A 26,771-nucleotide genomic window follows, 5' to 3' on the forward strand; every position below is an offset into this window, starting at 1 on the left:
CATTAATGGCTGTGCCTCTTACTTTATTCAAGCTCTTGCACAAAAAAGAGAAACCATAGGAATCATAACTCAAAAACAGCTTCAGCATTAAATTATTTGGGGGCACTCGCGCATTAAAATATGTTGAAGAAATGAGAACAACTTATATATAAACTAATCTTAAAAGAAAACATAAAGCTAGATGACATGATGTAATAAAGAAAGGCTATTGTATTTCATTTTTCATCCCCTCCTCACCTCCTTCCGTGCTCCAGAGACAGTGTCACTCCGTGGGAAACTCTGCGTTAACTGAACTAATTTGCTGGTGTCCTGACGTTTTCCATTGTGCTTACACGCCTATTGTCCTAACAAGGAAGAACACAGTCTACACTCTAATACTTTTTAATACACACACACACTTACACACACAGCAGACACACAGCTGGCCAGTCAGACATTATCTAATGCCTGTTTTTACAGACTTGGCTGTTGCCACCAGCTGGGTGTTTTTTTGTTTGTGATTAACACGTCATCACACAAATAGCTCATGACATCATGCAGGACTGCAGCTGGTTTTATAGACGGGAGGTCAAAGGTCACAGGATGACTCTTTATAGAAATAGATGAGGAATATAGATCTAGATATAGATGTTGTTTTCAAATGGTCAGGCACCAGAAAGGTGGAAGCACCTGTATGATTGGAGTAACAATGCAATTTTGCAATTTCATTGTACTTGTTGGAATGACGAATAAAGCTCTATTCTATTCTATTATATTCAACAATGCAAAACACGCCAATCTAGTTATTTCAGAAGTTGTTTTAATCTGTCTTTGTCTTTGTAGTGGATTAGCTCAGGCCTGCCCAAGCGAAAGAATAAATGCAATGTGATTTTTTTTCTTAAAAAGTGCATTGTTTTGATGATATTAAAGAACCATAATCAATAATATTATAATTAGGGATGCACGATATTGGATTTTTGCCGATATCCGATATGCAGATATATCGAAACCCCTTTTGGCCGATACCGATACCGATACCGATAATCACAAGTTAGTTTTAGTTACTGGAATTTATATGTTACTCTTATTGGGACGGTCTTATTTGTTTAAGAAACACATAAAAATTGACAAAAAACATTTGATTTTACCATAAATAAGAAATGTATTATTTTTTCAAACTCAAGACATTCAGAATTGAAATACAGAAAAATAATTTCTTTAGATCACATGAACTTTAAATGTTCAATGCATTTTTAAACATAACCAAGTTGCATTTGATTATTTTAGAGCTACTGTAACAACCTGGTGACAGACACAGAGCTCTGCAGTGCAAATAAATGAAGTGCTACATTTTATTTAAGGAGCTTATTTTTCAGATGGAAAATAATAATAATCCTAACTAAATAGCACCTTATCGGCTGTGCATATCAGCAGAAATTTTAATATCTGCAGATACTGATAAACGTGTTTTTAAGCTTTTATCAGCCAATACCGATATTGTGCCAATAATATCGTGCATCCCTAATAATAATCCAAAAAGCTGTGTGAATAACCTTTAAATTTGTTGCAGTCGATCATCTAGTAGACATTATTTCCTGGCCACAGGTCAAATTAGTTCTCAGAGTTTATTTGTAAAGCTTTTTCATAAACAATTCTCACAAAAATTCTGTACATAGGGAAAATAAAAGAAAGGAAAAATATGATACAGATTAAAACAGTGACAAACAGAGCAAACACTATCACAACACTGGAGGATAAGATGTTAAAATACTCAAGATGAGCCACATACTGTGTCCCAAATTGCGTCATTCCTTAAATACACTTACATTAAGTGCACTGTGTACACGCTGCACTTACTGGATCAGTGCATGAAATCTCACAGGGTAGTGTTGTCCCAAATCAAACACTGCAGCTCAGCACTTACTGGAAACTACAATCACCTTTCACATCCATTCACAGCTGTTCTGCTTTTCATTGAGTACATCCATCAACTATCTTCTGTTCCATTCCTGCCCCTCCCTCTACGAGACCAATACAGTGATCATTGAGTGTAAGGAGTGTCCAGCATTTCACACTCAACTTTTTCACTGAGTGCGCCAGCTGAGAAATCAAGGTGTTTTTCCATACTGTCAGTGTAAACGCACTAATGCACTCAAAATAGTAGGTGTATGTGCAGAAGCTGGGACAGATTTGGGCAATTTGGGGCATAAGTCAACTGTCAACAAGGCTGGAGATTTTTTTAGGTATCTGATTTCTAGGTTGTTCATCCTGTCATATTTTAGACTAACTGCACTGAAGAAAACAGAATTTATGTACCACAGCTAAAGATAGGATCACAAAGCCTGCAGGTTAATAACCCCAATTAGGTTTGCTAAGTGTGGCTAATGTTAGCACAGCTAGCACTGCCAGCCTTTAGTCCTCCTTGCATGTGAACATCCACATCCCTCTGCTGGTTATTGATTGCTACAGTTCCCAATTTTAACAGACAGTAACCTCCATTTAACATAATCTCCATTTCTCGTTCAAAACACTGACAAACTGCATCTTTCTTCTGTGCTTATTTACATCTGGGTTACACAGCTTTACAGTATTATCACAGGGGGAATTATTTTGAGGTACAGCCCAAGGCAGTGGTGATTGGCTGCCCTACAGATAAGACACAGCATATGACCAGGACTTCAGGCCAAAAAATATTTGTCAATAACTTGTTTATGGATGGATGAGTAACCCTGGTGCTGACTAGCAAGGGTGATGAAAGGTTGACGTAACAGGCACATCCCAAGTTCAGGCTGAAAGCATTACTCATTTACATAAGACTCTTTTTCTTCTTCAGCATTTTGGATGTTTTTGTTGCAGATGCTCAAACTGCAATGAGACTTTAATAAATTGTGCAGCCCAGTTTTTTATTTTCCATCTCACAACCTGCTTTTGTTCTGTGTTTGATTTACGAAGCAGACATGTGCTGCATTGAAATATATTTTCTGCACACAGACTATTATTAAGAAAGCCGGAGGGTGGACGTGTTCTAAATACCAAATGAAGAAGTCAGTCTGTGTGTGTGTACTGCCTGACATTTTCTGGAAACACTCTGAGCTTCATCAGCCGTGTAACCCAACCAAGGACACTGTCTACACTGAGACTCAGAAATATCTAATCAATGAGGTTTAAGTTTGTTTACAATATTTAATAAAAAAGTTTAACTTTAGGTCATTTGGTTTTGAGTGCATTCAAACAGAAGATTTTTAATCTCTGAGGGAAGCATGTAAAGATGCAGCGGAAACCTCTGAAGGCAAAGGAAGAGGAGGTGGAGATTTTTCTGAGAGTTTTTATCAGACAAAGAGCCAGCAGGGATATCAGACCAGACAAAGAGAGAACTATTCCCGTGATCTTTGAAGGCTTCAAGACTTTTGATTAATTATTGATACCCCCAAGAAGAGAAAAGTTGTGACTGTTTCATTCACACTGAACCAGATAAGATTTCCCAGAAAGCACAAGTTTTCAAATGTTCTGCCAAACTGAAATGATCTATTGACACGGTTTCTATCTGTGTGGGGTTTTTTTAGATGTTTTCTAAGAACTTTAAACAATAAGACCATTTATGCATTAAGCATGTTCTTTGTGGAAGGATATGATCAACATCACACCAAATCACAAGTGCTCCTGGAGAAACATCTTTGAACTGAGGGCCTATATGTCCAGTTAACAGTGTCTCACCACAGAGAGCTCTGACGTCATGCTGTCAGGTCGCAGGCACATGAATCATATGGGCGAGTGTATTATTCACATCCTGATTGGCTCACTGAAAAGATGTGTCCTGACTCATGTTTGTCCCTGATTATGAAACTAGAAGTGGAGTAAATAAGTTACACAAACGCAGGTCAAACACATTTCTTTTTAAAGACCCTGGAAATGTGTCACTTTCTTTGATTCAGTTTGTCATGGATGAACTGCATAAAAAACACAGTGATGCTCCTGTTGAGGTGTCATGTAACACTTCTTTATCTAACTCTTTCAAAATCCAACACATACTCTCCTCTTTTCCAAAACAAGGATGCTGTTGATCCTTCTTTTCACGCAGTTTAGGTTGAATTTATCAAACTGGGTGTCCTGGAGACGTACAAACACTCCTGTGGTTTTTGTTGTGCAGAAACACTGAAGAGAAACTCTCATTCTTCTCCTCCTCTCCAGCTCTTATGGAAGCAGGCTCAGTCGTTCCCTCTGTTCCCTGCTCTGGGCGAGATGGAGAGCCACATGTTCGAGTGCGTCAACCAGGCGGCCGTGCACGAAGAACTGGAGGACGAAACTCGCCGTCTGTGTGACGTTCGCCCTTTCCTGCCAGTCCTCAAACTGGTGACGCGCAACTGCGGCCGAGCAGAGCGCCTGCTGGACTCCAAAATTGGCGTGCTCATCGGCAAGGGTAAGCAACTGTTGTTTCCCTCTGATAGAAAGCAGCAGATCATCATGCGAGCTCTCACACACATTACTCCCTCCCTGATTGATTCATTTACTGTCCTTGTTTGACACTCCCAATAAAGAAAAGCACTTACAAGTTGGTAAGTGGGACAGTATATCACCCCCCCACACACACATACACATCCAGCTTTGAGCGCCTCCTCCAGTACAATAAGGAGCTCTCTTACTCAGCACATTCACCCCAGCCATCAGACTCGAGGCCCATCTGCAGCTGGCTCCCATCAGTCCGGCTGTCTGACGCAGAAGCGCGAGCAGCGATTGGACGTGTTCCTGAAAAGTCTTCCATCACCTGTCACTTTATATTATCTCCTGTGACGATAAGGCCTCTTAGAGCAGCAGAGCGGATCGATCTGTGCTGTAGGAAGCCAACTTCTCAGGGGTGAACAAACTCAAAGACAAAGTTTTGTTTCTGTAAAAGAAGAAAAACCCACCAGTAAGAAAATGAAGAAGACCACTCTGGGGAAACGAGCAACAGACACTTAGTTTGATATTCAGTCCCAACAAAAAAAAACAGTATATTTTCCTAAAGACACAACCGCCTCCTCTTATCTTTCTGTCATACCTCCATAGTGATGGGCAGGGTGGAAGGAGCAAGGTGCATTGTTGTTATAACTATATCCATAACATTCTGTGCAAACCTTTTTTGCACCTTGTTGGTTATAAGTTTTTTAAACTCTCAACATGTTCAACAAGTGCAAAAACAGAGTGGCCCTCAGTTATCAGTCTTGCATCAGATCTGGTGTAGGGTTGGGTTGGGCTGGGTATCGCCACTGATTGCCTGAATCGATACAATTACAATCCAATCCAATTCAGTTTAGACTTCTTTAGGGATATGAAGTTTCAATACTTATCCTACTTTTGCCAGGGCTTAAAGTGAAAAAAAAAACTGATTCTCATGACTTGCCGGCATAACTGGTATCATTATCTTTAAAACTAAGAGTAATAGGAGCAACTTGAGTGTTATATTTATTATATTACAACAAAATACATAATGCTGTTCTCTACTTTGTGAAAACAACATCCCTCCACACTAGGTATTCCACCATCAGGGCAGACTGGGAGAACAAATCAAACGCACCCTTCCCTACACCTTGTGTCTTCATGAAGCAGCTTACAGCTCTCACTGGATCAGTCTCAGAATTAAACTGAACATCTTGTATAAAATCAACCACCATTAAAAAACACCAGCGTTTAACTCAATGGAGCTTAGCATTTAGCGCGAGCGCATTAGCTGTAGCTCACGCGCGCGTCAGCTAACGAGGAGGATGATTGACAGCCTTTTCTCAGACTCCGACACGAGACGTCGTGTTGAAACAGGACAAAAACACCATGACAGGTGGTTTGACGTTGCTTTTCTGTAGTTCTGATCAAACGTAACTAACGTTACATAAAGTCTTTTACGCTAAGACAGCTGTATGCTAAAATTATGATCTTCTAATGAACTAAAGTCCGCCGTGCCCCGACGTAGCAGGGGAGAGCGTGAGGAGATGATCCAGATGCATCTTGGGCTGATCTGCACTTCATATAATCTAACAAAAACTCGCTGTGAGATATACAGAGATAATGTATGACTATTTATCTCACACTGACTTGCAGGAACGGAATATTATGTGCGGAGCACCAGCAGTCCGGAACTGAAAGGATTTTTTTTTTTTTTTAATTAAAAGATTGATCCTTAGACTTTATAAATCGATGTCAAGTTTTGAAAATGAGAATGTTTATTTTGAGAATCAGTTTTTTTAACCCAGCCCTAGATTTGAGTGTAGAAACAAGCTGTGCCTGGACCCATTTGAACTTATTTAGTCAGTGCCCTGCCTTATTTCTTGTTGTGATTTGCTATTTATTGCCTTAAACTTTAACATGAACTTGCATAATTATGACGTGTGCTGCTGACCTCTTGGCCAGGTCACCCTTGTAAATGAGATCCTGATCTCAATGGGTTTTATCTGGTTAAATAAAGGTATAATAAATAATAAAATTTTTCAGTTGTATGCAGGTTTGATAAATGAGGGCCAGTGAACACACGTAGACGGGCTTGTCAGAATCTTTCTATATATTGCATCACTGGTCAAAGATGCTGCAGATACCTACTTTGTTACCTTACCTTTGAATATAAAGAACATACAAATGAATCCATGGAATAAGTTTCCATGACATATTAAAGAAAAAATCATTACATTTTGTTTATAAACCGTTTACTCGTGCTTTCGCTATCAGTTTTTTGCACAATAGCAAGTCAAGTGAGAACTTACACACTCCATTTTCTTGTGAGAGAGACATCAGGAACTGTTTTGGTCTGGAGGTCACAGCAGAGCTCTTCAGGGGGAGGAGGACGTGAGCAGGAGGTCTCTGAGAGTAACTGAAGGAGACTCAGACGATATCGATATTCTCCCCTTCAAGCTCCACTTTGCTCTTAAGTGACCTTTGTGAGGCTTGTCAGACTGAAGAGGTGTTTTCTGGTGGCACCCCACAGGCGCGTCAGGGTGGTCACACTCACCCACACACAAACATACACCTCAACCTGTGCAGACAGTCCTAAGCACAAACTACTACACACACTCGTGGTTTTTATTCTCTCCTACAATGCAGCTTACCTGCTGTACAGTCCCCCTTTGAATGTGGAGGGTCAGATGAATGTTAAACAGCTTTAAATGTCAACATGTTGTTTTCATTCCCCTGAGTGTATTGTGCAGAAACGTTGTGATAAACAGAGACACAAAGGCTCAACAGGGAGCGGAGTGATGTGTGTGATTAGCGAGAGAGCCGTTCAAACCTCTGGCATTTAGCAGCAGTGTGAAAATTTAGAGGCTCTGTTTTCAGACTGCAATGCTCTACAACCTGTCCAACCACTGGAGAGGGACAAAATGTTCCTGCAATTTAAAGTCTCTCACAGTAATCACGTTCTCATAAAAGCAGCACTTTAACTTCATCCTTTCCCAACTCTCCCCAGGACTCCATGAACTCGACGCCATCAACGACCAGGAGGTGAAGGACTTCCGCAGTAAAATGTTTCGTCTGAGTGAAGAAAGGATGCAGCGAGTACAGATGATGACGTGTATGGAGTGGCTGCAGGCCTCCTTCTCCCCACAGCTGGAGCTGGGCGCAGGGACGGCCATCACGGACGGGCTCAATGACCGACAGGCAGACCTGAAAGTCATCATCCACTTCGATCAGTCTCAGGTGAGTCCACAGCTGTAAAAGCTGCAGACTGTTCAATCACCTCTGGACTCCAGTGCTCCAGTCCTTCATTACAGTGTTAAAAGTAAACCAGTAAAACTCTGAGGCCACGCAACTGGGGCAGTGACACATGCAGGGGTGGAGTGAGCTGTGTTTGCGCACACAGCATTTACTTAACCTTTCTGTCACCACATACAACTTCTGTTTTAACTACTGGCCTTTAAATATCTACAAGCTGTCTGTGCAGATGTCCCAAGCTTTAAAAAAGTTACACAACAGAGAGGCAACACAAATCTCCCAAGGACTCCAAAAGACGTTTCTCCGAAGTCAAAATTTGAAGTATTAAGGAAATATTTGTTCTATTTGTGGTGCAAAGAAGTCTCACAGTTTGCACAACACAGCACAAGTCCTGCGTCTGACCGAGCAAAGAGCAAATCACATTTGAGAATTTTGTGGTGGCACATGCTCATTCATATATATTTTTAAATCCAGCTCTGATACAGGATGGTGTAAGCCTTTTCTTGAAGCTGAGAACTTGTTTCAAACTTTTTCCTGCATAAACACAAAAGCTGCGCTAAGCATGTGATAAATACATATGTGGCTTTTAAGGTCATGCCAAAATGACATCACTGATCAGTCGCTGAAAATATTCCTGGAGCATGATTTTTTTGTCACTTTTGCACTTATGCACCATCTTTTCTTAACTTGTTAATTAGTTCATTGAAGAGCAGGTCATAAAAAGTTCATGATGCTGATAAACAGTCGACCAGAAAACCTGAAAAATGAGATCAGATTGACAAAATGTGTGCATGTAATCAAAGCTACTAACCAAGTACAATCAGATCTTTGTGACAGCCTGCAAATTCAACCTTAATTTATCATTGAGTTCCAGTGTTTATTTCCTTGTCAGGGCCTTAATTTGAATCCAATCTTGTTGGGAATAATCAGAAATATTTACATACCAGTAAAAATAAGGCAATGCACTTCTGAACTTTTGTTTTCAAATTATCCAACAGATCAGTGATCTTTCAATTCAGTGAATTCAACCAACAGAGTTTAACTTTCTGATGAACTGATAACCCAAACCCTGAAGCTGCGGTCTCCAATGACGTCAAGATCAATGCGATGAATTATAATAAACTGTGAGTTACTGTTGAACTTCTTGGTACAAAATTAGCAGTTCCTAAGAGAAGCGTTTCATTTCTACACTTCCCTGAACCTTTGTCCTCATTTCTGTAGTTAAACTGGAGGAACCAAACCCATAAAGTTCAGCCTGCAGCATTAAAGTTGAGCTTCAAGTTAAAGCATATAAATCTGCTTGGTTTTCTCTGCCCAGCTTCTCTTTCTACTCGTGGTTGGCAGCTTCACAAATTGCCACGTGAGTGAGTCCAAAAAGGAAGTCATGTGACATCACCATGTGGGTCAAAATCATCAGAGAAATTATGCCATCTTCGCGAACACACACTCACTTTAGCATGGCAGCTCAGGGGACCGAGGCGCTGATTAGAACAATTCTTCTCCTCCTCTGAACTCTGGGACCGTCTCCTCCCATCTGTCTTTGTCTCCCCCTCTCTATCCTTACGTCTGTCAGAGATTTAATGATATTTGATGATAAAGCAGATGGTCCGGTCAGTCCAGACCTCCTGCATATCGGTTTTGATCAACATCACAGAGACACACATGCACAGAGAGCACCCGTCTGTGCTGCTGCGCTCAGGTGCACACAGGCAGGAAGTCTTATTCAGGGTCAGACACAATAAGCTGCATCATTGACAGGAAGTGTGGTGGTGTGGTGACCATTAGAGCCACGTGATGTGTCGGTTTGCAGATGTTGATATGGTCCTATCACATTCATGTAACAAAAAGAACACATTTATTCACCCATTCATTCATTCATTAATGGATGAGGAAGTGTGTCATCAAGTAGCTAGGTCCAGTTCATCTGTACTGTAAGGTTTGTGATACTGTCAGCGCTGTGTGCAGCACAAACAGCAGACGGTGGTTTGTGAGTGAACTGGGTGATAAAGTGTTATAAGGGCTGTTTAGTTTTTAGTCATATAAAGAACATTAAAAGGAAATTATTCCAGATTAATCACTCTCTAATGTTACTAACAACCTTCAGCAGCTCAATAAACATGATAAAAAAAAACCTGCCTATTATTTTAACTGGCTTTAATTTCCTGCTGTGTACGTACCTCCTTGTTGTCCATTTCTCATGTAGCTGCCAGGACACGGTCACACACTCACACACACACACACAGTATAGAGAAAAACACAAACAGGCGTGTTTACATTCAGTCTGTATCAGTGATGTCAGTGTGGTCTTCTCAGCTTGATGTCAAACTGCTCCTAACTCAGTTTTACAGGCTCAAACAAAGCTCAGAGTTCATTTCCATTCATTTATTATTATTTATTTGTTTGCCTGTTTAATGGGTCAAAGTTTGGGGGCTTTTATCCGTTATTCAGAGAGGAGTACCATGGTGGGTAGGGGCTGCAGACTGGATTTGGACCCAGATTGAGGGCTAATCATATGGGGTGTGAGACTCTACTGCTCTGCTATACTGGCGCCCAAAGTTCATTTTTAAACACTACATCATCGAAAGTGCTCCATTAAACGTGATGTTTTCATGTGTTATTAAAATTTGTGATTGAAATAAACCTTTAATTTATTTAGTATGATTTCAGGACCAAGGTCTACTATAGGCTTTTTTATTTTTCCACTGGTAGCACCATCAACATCAATTTCAGAGAGCTTCACTGGCACTTCATGAGGCTATAGAATAGAATAGAATAAAATAGAATAGAGCAGAATAGAACTTTACTGTCATTGTAAAAAGTACAACGAAATTGAAGTCACAGCAGCAATCAAGAAAACAAAAGTAAGAAAGTGTACAGAAAGTGCAAAATCATCCTGCATCATCCTCCAGTTCAGCCAGCCTCCACCTCCACAGGGTCCAGGACTGAGCTTCTTCAGTCATGCTCCATCTCTGTCTCCTGGATCCTGTCTGCTCACAGCAGGTGAAGGTCTTACAATGTGGCGTAGGTGTCTGTTGTTTGCTCTGTTAGCCATGTCTGTGAATAGCATGATGCTACTCTGCCCTCTGGTATTCCTTTTGTTGCTGGGTTAGCACAGCTAGCTTGTCCATCTTATTGGAGATAGATCTTACAATCCCAATAAGGATGGATGAAAGGACAGGTCGATGTCGTCACTTCTTACCTCACACCTGAGAACCAGCACATCGTCCTCACCTCCTTCTCTTTACCTTGTGGGGAAACATCAGGCCTTGCATTGACATGCTACAGGCTGCTAACATCTAAGTTCACATGTAAACAATGCAGCCATGGTTACATGTAAGATCTCCAGACAAACACAGGAGAAAAAGTAGTAAAAATATCGCTGAAGCCACAAAAAGTTTGGTTTCCATGACCAACAAATGAGCCAAACAAAGTAATGATCCACTTCAAATACAAAGACGACGAAAAAGAGATGAAAAAATGAAAAGAAACGGAAACGGCTGCAAAAGGTAGCCATAGCCAACAGGGCGGCGCCTGGCAACTTATGATACAAGAAAAGTCTTGTGGTACTCAGTGAACATTGAGTCTTTTTTTAAACTGCGCTGTGTGCTAAATTTTTATTCCGTCAAAGAAACTTTATAAACTAACTCTAAAACCATCAGAAAATATTTGTGTTGGGGCACTGGTATGATCACCTCATGAGGTCATCCTGCAAGCTTTGCTCAGGGTTTGGATCAAACCAGCACCCCCTTAATCCCACGTCATTCTCCACTCTCAACCCGTGTCCTTCTCTATCCACTGGTTCAAAAAGGCTCAAAAAATGCCTAAAAACTTTAATTTAGTTATCGGCATCTGCAGGCCTGACAGTTATTATAGCTTCTCTCTGGATGTTTCTAGTTCTAGTGTTCATTCACAGTTTTGCCATCTGTATTTGGAGAAATATAACCTCCAAGACAGTGTGAATAAAATTTTAAGACAAAAGTTGAGCTGAGGGTTGGGAAGCCAGTGCCACAACCGCTGTTTGTGCACACAGGAATGAAGGAATGGTCGCCTTAGTGTCTTTATATCTTCATATCAGTGCAAAAATACTGCAAGTCCTCCACCATTTTTCTCTTTTCAGTTTTTCTCTAAAAGTTCTGTATCAAACCACCACAGGTTGGTGTGAACCTTGTTTCAAGGAAGATTTCTGCATTCCACATTCAAGTCCAGCTTTTCAAACTGTTCAAAGGCTCAGAGAAACAGGAAAAGTACTTTGAGCAGAGCTCAATGCTGCTGGTTTTTCATACCCTCAGGATGGATCTATTTTATGATGTGAATTATTAATGGATGACAATTTTTCAAAACCTACAGGAAATTCAGATTTCATCTCAGGTCCAAGGTCAGTGCTGTGCTATAAATAAGAGGAGGCAGTCGACTAGAGTGAAGCATACAGAACAGATTAAAGGAATGTGTGGACGATTTACATCAATGTGTTCATGCAGTTTATGCTCAGTCTGAATAAAAACAGAAAACATGTCCTTTTCATTGCTGCTTGTAAAAGGTGGAGGGTATTTTTCACCAACGTTACAAATCTATTTGCTTTTCTTGAAGTCTTGTGTTTTCTTTTTATGCCTTTTTACATCATGTTATCCAGATCAGGCGAAACCACAGCAGTATTTTTCTGATCCTAAGTGTCCTCCTCCCAAGTTTATCGCTTTTCAAGCATCAGAAATGTGGATCACCATTTAATGCCAGAGTCTTTTGCTCTTGTGTTTTTTGCTCTGAAGGACTCAGCCAGTGTGATGGTGCCGTCGTCTTGCACCCCCACCGAGCTGATGGAGCTGGCTGTGAGAAAGTGGTTGACCACCCACGGGCCTGAGGAGGAGGCATGGCGGGGTCAGTATGTCCTGAGGGTCAGCCACTGTCTGGAGTTCCTGTGTGGAGACCATCCCCTGAGTCAGTACCAGGTGGGTAGCTGTGGGTTTTAACCACACATCCTTTTAATGATGGAAGGTGAGCCAGTATTGGGTATCCTGATCCTCTGCAGTCTCTCTCCTGCCAGAACCCTGCAGGTGCTGAGCTTTCAAATAGCATGTGAAGCTAAAATGTAAACAGACATGAGTATCACACAGGGCAACAGGGCTCTGCAGGTGAAGACGGTCTGAGGTTGGGTTATCTGTGCAGGCGTGGAGCTCAAGGAAGCAGGACGGGTGGCAGTTATGCTAATGTTAAGTAGTCTCCATGAAGTACATCATATTTGCTATTCCTGCTTTCTGACTTAATGTAAATATTAAAGCATTTATCTTGTCACGCTCAGCGGTTGTACCTGATGTTGTGAGATAAAAATATGCAAATAAAAAAGGCTGGTTGCTCTTGTCTCAGGTCAAAGTGACGACATTTATACCTCTATATTTAATATTAAGCTGTAAAACTAGGCTTATGTCTTACTCTGCCTTCATGACATTCATGGTTTAATACAGTTTCAGAAAGATAAGACAAAGTTTTAACAGTTAACAGGTTATTTGGTCTGCAGCTTTGAGGACTTACGTTTGAACTGTCTTGTCCGTCTTGTTTGCAGTATATCCGCACTTGCATGCAAGCCAAGGAGCCTCCTCACCTTACCCTGGTCCACACCAGCACCGTCAAGGCCATGTTTGACAAGGAAATCTCTGTCATCGGCGCCGTGGTTAGCCGCAAGTCCTCCAACCCACCTCTACCACTACCTCCTAAGAGAAGGGTTCCCACGGTCAGTCAGGTCGTATGTGTTGCTGTGTGAATGTGCTCATCGCTTATTTCCTTTTTATCTACATCTTAGGTTTCTCTTAACACCACATTTGCGTGAGAGAAAAAAGTTGTCATTCATTTTTAGCAGTCATTCAGTTTGAACCATCTTCTCCTCTCTGCTTTTGACAAATGTTCAAGTGAAAAAAGTTATTATTTAAGCCTTCCATGTTTCATGCTTTTATAATCACATCCTGACAACATTGAAGTGGGACGTAAAAGGAAAGAGGGGAAGAGTGTTTGGGAGTTGAAATTCGTTTTTGTTTTAATATTTATTTTTATTTAATTAAACCTGGAGATAAACTCAAAAGGTTTTAAATCTGTAGCGTCTTTGGCCCTGGTGGCCAAAGTGTGTATTGCAACAAGAGTTGTTAGCAGTTCTTCATCTTCAGTCTGCAAAATATTTTTTTTCTGCCTTTGTAAACCAGTGAAATTAACTATATCAAGTGTACCATTAGTTCAGGCAGGCCACGACGTCAAGCTCTATCAGCTTAGCTGTCATCACCGGTGCAGATCAGCTGATTGATCGGCTGACCCCCGTGTCCCCCTCCTATTGGAAAATTGCATTCAGAGCGGTCTATTTAAACATCTCTAGCCCAAACTCCTTACTGCTTTCTCTGCTGGCATTTTGCAACCCACCTCCACCCCACCACCTCCTGTCAATGTATTCATGTTGATTGCTCTGCTCTGTCTGAGTTTTTATTTTTGCTGCTGCGCTCCCTGCTTATGCTGTTCACGATGGCTTGTGACGGGCAGGAAGGTGTGCTCTTCCTGCCTCAGGCTTTCCACGCAAGCGGGTGGAAGAGCAGGGAATCCCAGAACAGAACCATACCGCCAAATGAAACTGTGCAAGTTAATAAAGATTATTTTGACAAAGTGGTCCTGACTGAACCACAATTACATTTTTATCCAGCTATCAAAGATGCAAGAAAATTAGAAACTGTTGGGGAAAAAAAGTATATTTCTTCAAATAGTTTATTTTTCTCAGTTGAAACCTTATATTTTGGACAATAAATGTTTTTTTTCTTGTACTTGCCCTTTAAGACTCCTGTTTTTTAGCATGGATAAGAAACATTGTCCTGCTTGTTTGCTTTTTCCATATAATCTGATTGAAATGTTTGCATGCAGTGCCGGTAATATGTGTTTAACTTTCCTAAATTATGATTACCTCCCTGGAAAAGCCAGAGGATATTCTCATGTATTCTAGATAACACCCACTTACTGTAATATCCGTCAGTGTTTACTGAGTAATGTTCGCGCTTCCTTGAAAGCTTCATGGGTTGATTGCGCTGAAGCTGGCAGGTGTGGAGGTTTACCGAGCAAACATGTCCTCCGCAGCTGCCACCTGTCTTTTCTAAGGCTGTGTGCTGAGTGTATCGGAGCAGACGTGCGCTGCCCTGCCAGAACTCGCCACGTTGTCAAAGAACAGACAGACTGTCACCGCCGCTGCACAGTGACAGCACAGCACAATGTGTGTGTGTGTGTCCACTCTTCAGGTGGAGTTAAACAGGCTCCAGTTGTGTGGTTAAACTGTTTTCTTGTCAAATAGTCAGTTGTAACCCTGTCACTTCTTCTGATGAGTTTATACACACGTACCTGACAGTATGAGCACAGAAACTAGCTTATCTTATTATTAACTCATAGAGGAAACTATCTTCTTTTTTTATTGTAATTCATGTTTTTTGCTGTTTTTTCTGAACTTTTCCTTTTTGATTGTGTTTCTTTAATCTTTTTTATCAGTCACTATGAAATACAGTTTCTGCTGTAGTGCAGTGTTATTGTGTTATTAAAAAGAAACAGAAGCAGACAGAGAGTCTCGTCACTCTGTTATAATATAGCAACATAGCACTTTGGGTGTGTGTGACAGGAAGCTAGATTTATTTTCAGGACAGGAACCTGTTATTCGATGCTTTGCGGTCGTGCAGGAGGAAGCCCGACTGATAATCGGTCAGACAGAGCCAGAACAGAAGAGAAGAGTGGGTTGTTTTTTGCGTTGATACTGCACAGAAAGCTTTTGTGTCTGCTTGTTACTGTTGCGTCTGACACACACATACATTCTCCCACCCGACAGAAGGGCAAATCACACACTCTCGTGCCCACACAAACATCTGAACACATCCATACACACAAAGGCAGAGACAGCAAACAGCAGGAAGTGTGCCAGTTAGTCATGTTCATACACTCCAGAGGTCATGTGATGCTGTTTTTCCTGCTGACTGCTGACCCTCGCAAATCCACTTGGCTTGACATCGCAGTGACCTGCCTGACCTCGCTCATTGTTTATGTTTGTGTGTGTGCACACCGGGAAATGGTGTGTGTGAAGGAGCAGCATGTAGGCGTACATATTTTTACAGTGCATTGTGCTGATGTTGCTCACTTAAGTGTGTCTTTTCTGTCTCCCTTTCCCTCTGCAGCAGGTACAGACGTGTGTGTGGGATGTGTCAAGCCCCTTTAGGATAGTCCTGCTGAAAGGCAGCAAGGTGAACGCAGAGGAGAATGCCAAGGTAAGCCCTGGCTATGCTTACAGCCATAAACTAGAAAAGCACTCGGAGAGCACAGACCTGCACCAAGCATATTGTGATTGTCACCAACACTTTAGTCCTACTTTAATGTTATACTCCCTTTCAGCAGACTGTCTGCTACAATTTGTTTCCTGACAGTGTTGAAAATTATGATGACCCAGTACATATTTCATACACCGGATCTTAGCATTCAGAATAGTGCCAGGATCTGGATCGTACTTTTACATCTGTCAGAAATTATGGTGACCTTGTCTTGTATTGTTTTGCAAAGCAATCCGACCGTTTATTGTGGAGTTATATACACATATGGTGAAAACAGCCCTATCTCACAATGATAAAGAATCCTTTAAAAAAGTCCTGGATCCAGACTGTGATCCAGATCACCTCCAAAATCTAAGCACGTTTTCCTTATCCCATTTTGAACATTTTCTGAAAATTTCATCAAGATCCGTTTGTTTGTTTTTTAGTTATGTTGTTCACAGACAAACAGATGAACTCTCTCAAAAACATAACCTCCTTGGCGGAGGTAAACAGTGACTCATGTACCGTCGCTCTGCACTGATAAACCTCTTCTATGCTGCTTCAGTCACAATTCAACAACTAATTTGACTCTAACAAAGCTGCTTCTCCAAAAAGACAGCTGTTTGAAATAATGTCAAATATTGACACACATATACAGGGGAAGATGTTCTGATGTGCTCTGTCTGCCCAGCTGGGGTGCCGTCCTGCAGACAGCACTGGGAGTAATACTGTACTGACCCAAATGTAAGACAGCTGCTTTTACATCTGAAAACGTGGGATTATCACGTGTTCTGGGTTTAGTTATTCATACAAATAGTCATTTACATCAATGCACAGCTCTACTTATCTGTAAAGTGAGTGTACCCCTCATGTCTGAGGCCAGCTGTTCCTTACAGCATCAGCAGGATGGAGAGGAACGATGAGTTTCTGGATGAACTTACCCAAAAGTAGGCTAACACCTTATGCGGTTTTAGGAGGCCAACTTTAAGATGATGTTGATCAATCGATCAGCAGCTGTTCCTGAACTAAAGTACATGTAAAGGAAGACCAAATTAGAGAGTGACATCATTTTCTTATTGGCTGGTTGATTCTTTTGAGGTTTGAACATGTGCTATAATCAACCAACTTTTAATATATCACATTTTCTCTTGTTGTTACTCTTAATTGGAGGGGAAAAAAGTCCCTGCAATTAGAGGTGTGTTGAAGAGGAAACTGTCAATATTTGGAGAAACATCTGCACATTAAAACTGCCAAAAATAGTGTTGTTGGCACCATCATGGTACCGACACATCCCCATGTTATGACAGTCACTGAGGAGGAGTTTGCTGGTAATTTTTATGATTTTGGACAAAAATCTTTTAACTGAGTCCTGAGTATAACATCTAAATGAAAGAAATGTCAGAAGGTAACATGAATAGAATTAGTGAAGATGGTAATAGTGAATAAATGACATTAATCTGTGCCACGCTTGCAGAAGTCAGCACCCCAGTTTGACTAATCAAAGGTTAAAAAAAACACGTTTGAACAATCTAATAATCAGAACTACAGCAAGAGTTCTGTTTAAAACCCTGATTGCGTAAAATGTTGTGAAATTCAAATTTTAAGACATTAAAACATGATTCCAGGTCAAAGGTGTTCAACAGTGCTTCTGTTTTATAAAGACTTTAGATGAAATAGTTCTCTTTATTTTGTTTTTTGTATTATTTAGTTAGTTTATTTGTCAGGGATCATGCAAAACAAAAAGGCTGCCAAGCCAGAGTTGGCTACAGAGCTAATTTTCATATGTGGTACCTGGGCAGGAAGATGTAAAACAAACATACAATACAAAAGACAAAACAAGCGTACAAACAATGTTTACTCAGCAACAATCCATTACACATTTAAATCACATTTCAGTGTCACTGTCTGATGCAGTAGATGCAGAGGATTAAATCAGTGAACACATGATCGTTTTTCCTTAATCCATAATTTCACTTGACTTTTAAAAACACTGAGGCTTGTACAGTCTCTAATGTGGGTAGGAACTGAGCTGAACAATAGTGAAAATATGACATCGTTTTTCAAAAAGTCTTGAGTTTTGTCCTGAAAAAGGAGGGTCATCTTATAATCAGGTCAAAGTGTTATGAACGGTAGAAGTGGAGAGAAGTCTACTTGACTAACTTTCAAATGAAACCACCTCAATGTCACACAGAGTTTTTTTTTCTTTTCTTTTCTTAATGTTCTGCACAAGATGTTTTCACTGATGAGATGTCTCTGAGTGGATCCATATCAGCATGATCTCTCTGATCTGAGTGATATGGTTTCTATCAAACTCTTCTTTGACTTTGTGTAACTGTATTTCTGACTCATATCTGCTCAGTGTAATGAGGCTGAGACACGATGCATGTAATGATGCTCTAATGATGCTCGGTGTATTTTATAACGTTGAAAAAATCACAAATCTAAAACATGTTCCTATGACATGTTTTTTTGTGTCTTAAACACTTCTCCCTCTGTGTCATTGTGCTGAAAAAAACTTTTCAGCCCATCAGGGTGAGTCACTCTGTAAGCTTGGTGAACTTCCTTCCTTATTACGCTTGTTTCCATGAACACAGACTCTTAAAGTTTTGTGAGTCACCTCCACAAATAATGTTCTGCTGTCCGAACACTAACTATGTTTATCAGGGCTTGATTAACAATGCCCTCCAAACGCTGTGTTTTTTCCTGTTTCTGAGAGTGTTTGCTCAACAGAATCTTTCAGTTTTATAAAATTTAGTTTGAGGCTGAGAGCTACAGGCAGGCTGCTGGTGTCAGACTTTGTGTAGAGACTGATTTTATCATGTAACTTTGTTGATTCTTGATTCTTCAGATGATTTACAGCTAAAAAAAAATCATTAACTGGTGTTTTAGAAAACCTCTTTTTTAACCCCTATTTAAAAAAAACATTGTTTTAGCTGCTGTCTCTTCAAGGCTCCCGGCTTCAAAAACTCCCTTTGCTCTGATTGGTCAGCCCTCTGGAGGCCAGACCTTGGTGTTTGAGGCCCACTCCTCTGATGTGTCATGAACCTTATGTAATGACCTTATTCTTAAAGCAAGTTTTGTGAAGATCTGATTCCTTTTTTGTAGAGTGGACTGTTTTGATCAGTTTACAGACAGATTCATGGATTTTTACAGCATTTGAATTAGTAGAGGTTTGAAAATCTGCTCAAGTTTTGCCTGAACATCCAGCAGTTTCTGAATATTCAGGTTAAGACATGAGGCAGCTTAAGACTCCCTCTTTAGTCTTTAAGCTTTGACTGGAGACATTAGAGCAGAAAGACTTTAGATTAAACATCATTGGGCCTCATCCGTCTCTTGCTTTAATCTGCTCTCCCTCAGGTCCAGGTGAGGGCGGGGCTCTTCCACGGCACCGAGCTGCTGTGTAAGACGGCGGTGAGCAGCGAGAGCAGCGGACGCCCAGACCACACGTGGAAAGACAGCACGCTGGAGTTCGAGCTCCCTGTCTGCGACCTGCCACGCATGACCCGCCTCTGCTTTGCCATCTACGCCGTCATGGATAAAGTGAAAAAGACCAAGTCGACCAAAAACGCTCACACAAACAAGTACCAGACCATCCGCAAAGCAGGGAAAGTGGTAAGAAGCAGTGCGCTGTTTGCAGGAGGTCAGATACGGACAGTGTCTTTATGATGATGATTTTATTTCCCTCTGTTTGACCAGCACTACCCCATCGCCTGGGTCAACACCATGGTGTTTGACTACAAAGGTCAGCTGAAGACCGGGGACATCATCCTGCACTGCTGGTCTTCATTTCCTGGTATACACACAGAGTTATTAACCGTGTCTACTTACTGTGTCTGTAACTGCAGAAAACAAGGAGTAAATTATCCTCTTAAGTGATCACAACTTTGTTTGCATGACACACTTTAAACACTGTGGTATATTCAAAGGGCTTTCCAGAGTCTCATTGATTCATTCAGTTAACCTGTTTACACACCACATATTTGAAGGGTAGTACAGCTGCAGATACAGAGAAATGTGTAGACATGGGCTGGATGGGTTTGAAACCTGAGAGGGTTTGTTCGAGGATGTCTCTCAGGTGAGGCTGATATAAAAAGGAAGCTTTCGCAGAAAAATGAAGACAGAGAAACACAACACGATCAACAGATGTCTAAAGATATAGAATCTAATTTAAAACCCACAGTACATGCTCAGCGTAACTTTAAAGTAATACTCCGGGATGGAACAAGTTGGGTCCTATCACAAGGTTTAGGGCAGAAATTACCCCTACAGCAGTGTTTTTGTGCAGCAGAAGCCCAGAGCGCTCACACCAAACACCCCCTCCCTGCTCCTCTGCCGGTTTCCTCTGCACTCAGACGGGGCCAATTTTTACTTGATCAAAAACACAAATAAATGGACTCCCACCGAAAAAATCTGATATCGGTCTGCATTCACGCTTTATTTAGAGAATTTTCAGCACGTTACTTTCACACAAAAACACAGCTAAATAAGGCTCTAGTTCTCATCGTGTCTCTTCGTCCTGGCAGACTACCTGCGTTTGTTTATATCTGGCTAGGGATGGGTACCGAATTAGGTACTTTTATAGGTACCGACCGAAATCTGTCAAAAGTACCGGGTACCGATTCATTGAAAAATCAAAAGGTACCATGTTTAGGTACCTAAATGCATCTTTGTGACTATAAGGGAGTGGAAGAGTAGGCGATTTTCCATACTGGACATGAACACACCATTACAAGGTTATACATTAAAGAATATATATGTCAAATTGAAAAACAAAAAAAAAATACTATTAAGCAAATTGATATTTTTTACTAAATGAGCACAACAAAGTATCGAAAATTGGTATTGATGAGTACCGGTACCGATTGCCAGGTACCGGGCATTGGTACCGTATCATTTTTTATGTGAAAGGAACCCATCCCTATATCTGGCACGCCGTGCACGTGGACTGATACACTAAGCAGCGAACGTCTCGTAGCCAGCTGTGGCTCTGCAGCGGAGGTAGCGCCGTTTTACGACATGATGAGAACTAGAGCCTTGTTTAGCTGTGTTTTTGTGTGAAAGTAACGCGCTGAAAATTCTCTAAATAAAGCATGATGCAGACCGAAATCAGATTTTTTCGGTGGGAGTCCATTTATTTGTGTTTTTGGTCAAGTAAAAATTGGCCCCGTCTGGAAACCGGCAGGCGAGCAGGGAGGGGGTGTTTGGTGCGGGCGCCCTGGGCTTCTGCTGCACAAAAACACTGCTGTAGGGGTAATTTCTGCCTTAAACCTTGTGATAGGACCCAACTTGTTCCATCCCGGAGTATCACTTTAAAGCAGTTATAGGTAAAAACTGGTAAGCATGCACGGGTGTGACAAACAAATCTTCAAAGCCTTTGCTTTTCCAAAAGATTCTTACTTTTCTTTGCATTCCTTTATAATGAAATATCAAGCAAACTTTTCCTTAGCCTGGACTCAAAGAAGGTCAGAGTCACAGTTAATCTTAGATCCCCTCGAGATTACTCTAGGTCCGTGCTTCATACTCACTAATCCCTGCTTCGCTCTGTCTGTGCTCTCACCCGGAGCTGCCGGCAGGTCTGCCTCCGATGTCCTCAGGGTCCTTCATGGCTCATAAGTCACACTTAGAGATGCATTTGGATGCTAAGCCATCGTAAGACAGATGCACAAACAGAAAGATGTTTAAAATTCTGAAACTCACTTCTTCTTTGTGTGTTTGATTTTTTTCTCACCAGATGAACTTGAAGAGATGTTGAACCCCATAGGAACTGTTCAGACCAACCCGTACACTGAGAATGCCACAGCCCTGCACATCCACTTCCCAGACTGCTCGTCACACCCTGTCATCTTCCCGCCTTTTGACAAGGTCAGACGGCTGTCATTGCACTCAGTCACTTCCAGCCTCCATCTGGATACGCCAGTTAGCTGCAATCTGTAATTTCTGCAGACACGTTGAGGCTGCCGTTGATAGAGCTAAAGTACCTGCAGGCTGAATCTGATGTTAGACCGTTTCATGAGGCCTCTCTGGACCTTTTCCAACAGACTTGACTGCAGTTGAATTTGTCATCACGGTGGCGTATTGCTCTTCATAATGGTTCCTGGTGATTATGATGAAGTGGTGACTGTTAGCAGGAGAGGATCAGGACGTGCTCGGCCTGACTAATACCCCACTCTGTTCTGCTGTCTTTCTTACAGATACTGGAAAAAGCTGCAGAGATAGCCCGAGCTAGTGACTGCGCACCTATGGTGAGTTAATGCGCAGAAATATAAGCACACAGGGAGAAAATAAGGTGATGCATTTGTTAAAAGTTGAATCTCTGCATCTCCTTCTCCTCCTCCTTCGCACACACGCTCACACTTTACTTTACTTTGACAGCACACACTGCTAGTTTCCTTGGAAACCTATTGTTATCACTTGGGCACGGTGTAGCAGCAAAAATGTTTCAATCCCCTCCAATACGAGCAAGCTGCTAATCAGATTATTGTATGCTTTCCTGTCTTAGACACAAGCGTGTTTCAGGGTGTGTTACAGGCAGTTACATAATCCCGTGTTATGTGGAGGGCATGCCTGAACACACCGCTTTACTGTGGGTGTGTGAGGTGAAACTCTGGGTTAGCATCAGCTACAACTTAATGTTTATTTTTACTGAATAACTCTATGTACATGAGGTTAAATGCCAACAAATGTACTTAAATATTAAAGTATAAAAAAGTTTGACCTTCCATCTTTGTTACCTCATCAGATCTTTTCTTATTCACATGATTTTGTTGGATTTTTAGCACAAACGTCCTGTTTTAATTCAGACAGCTCACAGCTTGTAACGAAAAGAAACATGTTGATGTTAGACTTTGATTTGTGTATTTAGGTTAACTTCATTCAAGGCAGACACACACATACCTGGATACTCTGGTACACTTCTGCCATCTTGTGGTTCTTCACTGTTACTACATCCTCACCCTGAAGTCTCCTCTGTCTTCTTTCACACAAACACCCCCACACAGACTAACCACCGTTTCCCTCCTCTTCCTCTCGGTCAGGGTCGGGGAGGTAAGAAGTTCCACATCGAGCTGAAGGAGATCATGGAGCGTGATGCGCTCTCTCAGCTGTGTGAGAACGAGAAGGATCTGATCTGGACACTACGCTACGACTGTCGGGAGAACTTCCCTCAGTCGCTGCCAAAGCTGCTACTCTCCGTCAAGTGGAGCAAACATGAGGACATGGCCCAGGTAAGCAAGTGTTTGACCTTTAACTTTTTTTATACATTCAATCAGAACACAGTCAGTTACTTTCAGTCTGCACATGGTGAAAACATAAATATTTTTCCAAAGTTCTGAGTATTATTTTTGTAACTGTAGTTCATAGCTGTGTATTTTTAAAGTGTCGCTATCTTCCTTATAGTCTGAGGATTGTACCATGCTAGTGATTTTTGAAGAGTTTTCAGTCAGAAATGTTTGTAATTTTTTTTTTCTTTTAGTATTAAGTTCCTGGTTGAAGCTCCTTCAGGGAGATATTAACTGATTGGAAAGCAGACAAAGATGAATAAAGATGACATTTTATGTCCTGCTTAAGCAGATGGCCCCATTACCAACAAAAGAGACTTTACCTTCATTCTGATCTTTAAAGCTTGAAACATCAGCGAGAGGCTAGGTAAAAGGTCAGACAATTTACCAAGCATACAAGAAACATTTTTTTTCTCATCTTTGGTCAGCAAACATTCATAATGTCAGGCACTAAAAACTTTTTTTAAAAAATTTGGAAAAAAAAAAAAACTTAGTGGTAAGTACTACATCAAGATAAGATCAGCATAATTAAATGTTAATGTTGCCCACAGGGGGCGCCAAAGTGATTACAACTGAAAGTCTCTAATGGAAGCTTGCACAGTTTTTGTATTTGAGTTTTTTCTGACCCATTTTATAAATATTCACATTGTATTATGTAACATTTAAATGTCTCTACCCGAACATCATTTAGTTTTATTTAGATATTTGCCATATTATGTTGAAGTGCTTATTTTGTAATGGTCTGATTCTGCTTATTAATATCATAATACTTTATTTAGACTTAAAGAAAAAACATGGAGCCCAAAGCCCTTACTCACTTTAATGTCAAGCATTTGAATACGAGATAAAAATGCAGGACAAACATTTAAAATTGAAAGTCTTGAAAACTAGATGCTTGTATACAAATCAGACAAAGGTTACAAGAAAATGTTAAAAATAAATTCAAACAGATGTTTAGGAAGTTAAAACTAAGGATCTTTACAGACCAAAAAAAACTGTGGATCCATTTTTAAACGCTGTGTTGAGTTACAAGCAGATAGAGCAAAAAAGGAAATCAGATTCTCTAAGCTCAGAACAAAACTAATATCAGTAAGATGGTGACGTATCCATCAATAGGGGTAAAATTATGTTTGTACATCTAAAAACCGCAGATTGATTGCAGAGATCCACTAGTTTTGATCTAGTTTTGTCCTGTCTGGATATATTCTGTCACATATTGTTTCACACAAAGATAATCTTTTTATTCGTTAAATTAATGCAGCTTTCAAAGAGAAGTAAGTGAAGGAAGCATGTCTTTATTTGCACCTACATGTCACCTGTGGATGTTCAGAGAGTGTTTGAAAAGCAGAGACAGTCAACAAATCCTGGCAAATACCTGCAGCAGTCAGTCACCTGGATGTTTGCTTTAGTTCACCACACCACCTCCTTCACTTACACTGATTTACAGCTCAAGTTAGTTGTCTGGTTTCATTTTTACTGTGAGATGATCCATGTAGCCATGTTGCTTATCAAAAACACAGACTTTATCTAACTTTTCTCCACATTGCACAAAGACTAGGCCCAGCTCTAGTTTGAAGTCTGTATTCATGCTCTGAGCATCTGTGTATGTATGTTTGTGTCTCAGCTCCAGGCGCTTCTTCAGATCTGGCCCAAACTGTGTCCCAGAGACGCTCTGGAGCTCCTGGACTTCAACTACCCTGACCAGTATGTCCGAGAATACGCTGTGGGCTGTTTGCAGGATATGAGGTACACACATCTTTCCACCTACACGTACAGGGTTATACAACTCACTGGTCTCCTCTCACTTTTTCCAGCCTTTGGATAATTCATACAATCCAGCACATGGTGTTACATTCCTGCTGCTCCCTGCTCCTTTTAAATGATCAGGAATGATAATATGCATTAATAAATTACAATTAATCTTGATTTTTTCATTGTCCCCAAGGCTGAAAAGGAGGCGCAGCATTTAATGTTTTAAAGTTTGATATAAAGTTTAATCAAGAAGGAAATGGTAAGCAGCTCCTCATATTTATCTTCCTTTAAAAACATCCTCTCTGTCTCTCCTCACAGCGATGAGGAGCTGTCGCAGTACTTGCTACAGTTGGTTCAGGTGTTGCGTTATGAACCCTACTATGACTGCGCCCTCACTCACTTCCTGCTGAAACGTGCTCAAGGCAACCGCAAGATCGGACACTTCCTCTTCTGGCATCTACGGTCAGTGCAGTGTGTGTGTTTGTGAAAAAATATCAACATATTGTGGATTCCTCGTCTCACTGTGGCTGTGCTGCCCTCTACAGGTCAGAGATCCACATGCCTGCTGTGTCAGTGCAGTTTGCTCTTATTCTTGAGGCCTACTGTCGAGGCAGCATCCCTCATATTGAGATCCTAAAGAAGCAGGTGAGTCAGAGGTGAAATTATATCAGGGCGGTGTGTCAGTCAGAGGAGAGGGGGAAAAACAGAAAGTGACAGATTGCAAAGTCTTCAGGCAAAACAACAACAACAACCACTCCTTTTTTCATCTTACTACGGCAACATTTCCACCTTAATGCAAAAACCACAGCTGTCGCATCATTTGTCTATTCTTTACTCCTGAAGAAATATGGTAATGCTGATGGCAGGTTTCATGGAAGGGGGCCTGCACGTGTAAAATGCTCCTTTTTTAAGTTGTTGTTATTGAATATTTACAATTTGAACAAAGACACAAACAAAGCAACAAAAAAAAGGGAAAAAAAGGAAAAAATACCCAAGAAAGCAGCAGCAGTTACATTTCCACCACAGACACAAATACATACTATACACAAATAGGGATGGGTACCGAATTAAACACTTTTATAGGTGTCACCTGAATTCTGTCAAGATTACCAGGTACCGATTCATGTAGAATCAAAAGTTACCATGTTTTGGTACCTAAATGCATCCTTGTGACTGTGAGGGAGTGGAAGAGTAGGCGATTTTCCATGCTGGACATAAACACAGCATTGCAAGGTTATATACTCAAGAGCAAATATGTTAAATTAAAAAAAATGATATTATTATTATTATTATTATTATTATTATTATTATTATTATTATTATTATTATTATTATTATTATTATTAAACAAATTGATATTTTTTACCACATAAACACAAAAAAAGTTCTGTAAATTGGTAGCGTTGAGTACCAGTATCCATTGCCAGGTACCTGGTATCAGTACCGAATTGTTTCAAATGTGAAAGATACTTATCCCTACACATGACACCACGGGAATATGTATATATTCCGATACCAGTATTAATTGAACATTCTTTATTCCTTAATGTGAGGATTAGACGTTTGTTTGGGCCACTTCATGCTTCTCTAACTTTTTAAACAAAACTAAACTTTAAAACATATTGAAACTGACTGTATTATTTTGAGGGGACAATAAATGTGTAAACGTGTGCAGAGTAAATCTCCAACACTAACAGGAAATTCAGTTTAACTGCGTAAACCTCAGCAGAGGAGTGGAGTCAAACCTGCAAATGTTGCAAGTTGCAGTCAGAGTTGTTGGTGAAATAAACATAAA

The 26,771-nt window shown here is 40.7% G+C and overlaps 1 protein-coding gene across 1 annotated transcript in view; it reads left to right on the plus strand.

Moving 5' to 3' along the window:
- Positions 1-26,771, plus strand: part of pik3cb (phosphatidylinositol-4,5-bisphosphate 3-kinase, catalytic subunit beta) — a 91,293-nt gene that overhangs the window by 51,609 nt on the left and 12,913 nt on the right. Inside the window, exons 5-17 of the mRNA XM_074679414.1 lie at positions 4,168-4,396; positions 7,403-7,632; positions 12,411-12,590; positions 13,202-13,369; positions 15,819-15,908; positions 19,305-19,559; positions 19,644-19,740; positions 21,679-21,809; positions 22,139-22,189; positions 22,982-23,170; positions 24,849-24,970; positions 25,295-25,438; positions 25,522-25,621. Of these exons, the coding sequence (XP_074535515.1) occupies positions 4,168-4,396; positions 7,403-7,632; positions 12,411-12,590; positions 13,202-13,369; positions 15,819-15,908; positions 19,305-19,559; positions 19,644-19,740; positions 21,679-21,809; positions 22,139-22,189; positions 22,982-23,170; positions 24,849-24,970; positions 25,295-25,438; positions 25,522-25,621 (1,986 nt within the window). The remainder of the gene's footprint in view (positions 1-4,167; positions 4,397-7,402; positions 7,633-12,410; positions 12,591-13,201; positions 13,370-15,818; positions 15,909-19,304; positions 19,560-19,643; positions 19,741-21,678; positions 21,810-22,138; positions 22,190-22,981; positions 23,171-24,848; positions 24,971-25,294; positions 25,439-25,521; positions 25,622-26,771) is intronic.

Source organism: Halichoeres trimaculatus, unplaced genomic scaffold (assembly GCF_033239565.1).
Source record: "Halichoeres trimaculatus isolate MK-OKI-2021-1 unplaced genomic scaffold, fHalTri1.1 fHalTri1_scaffold_9, whole genome shotgun sequence".
NCBI lineage: Eukaryota > Metazoa > Chordata > Actinopteri > Labriformes > Labridae > Halichoeres > Halichoeres trimaculatus.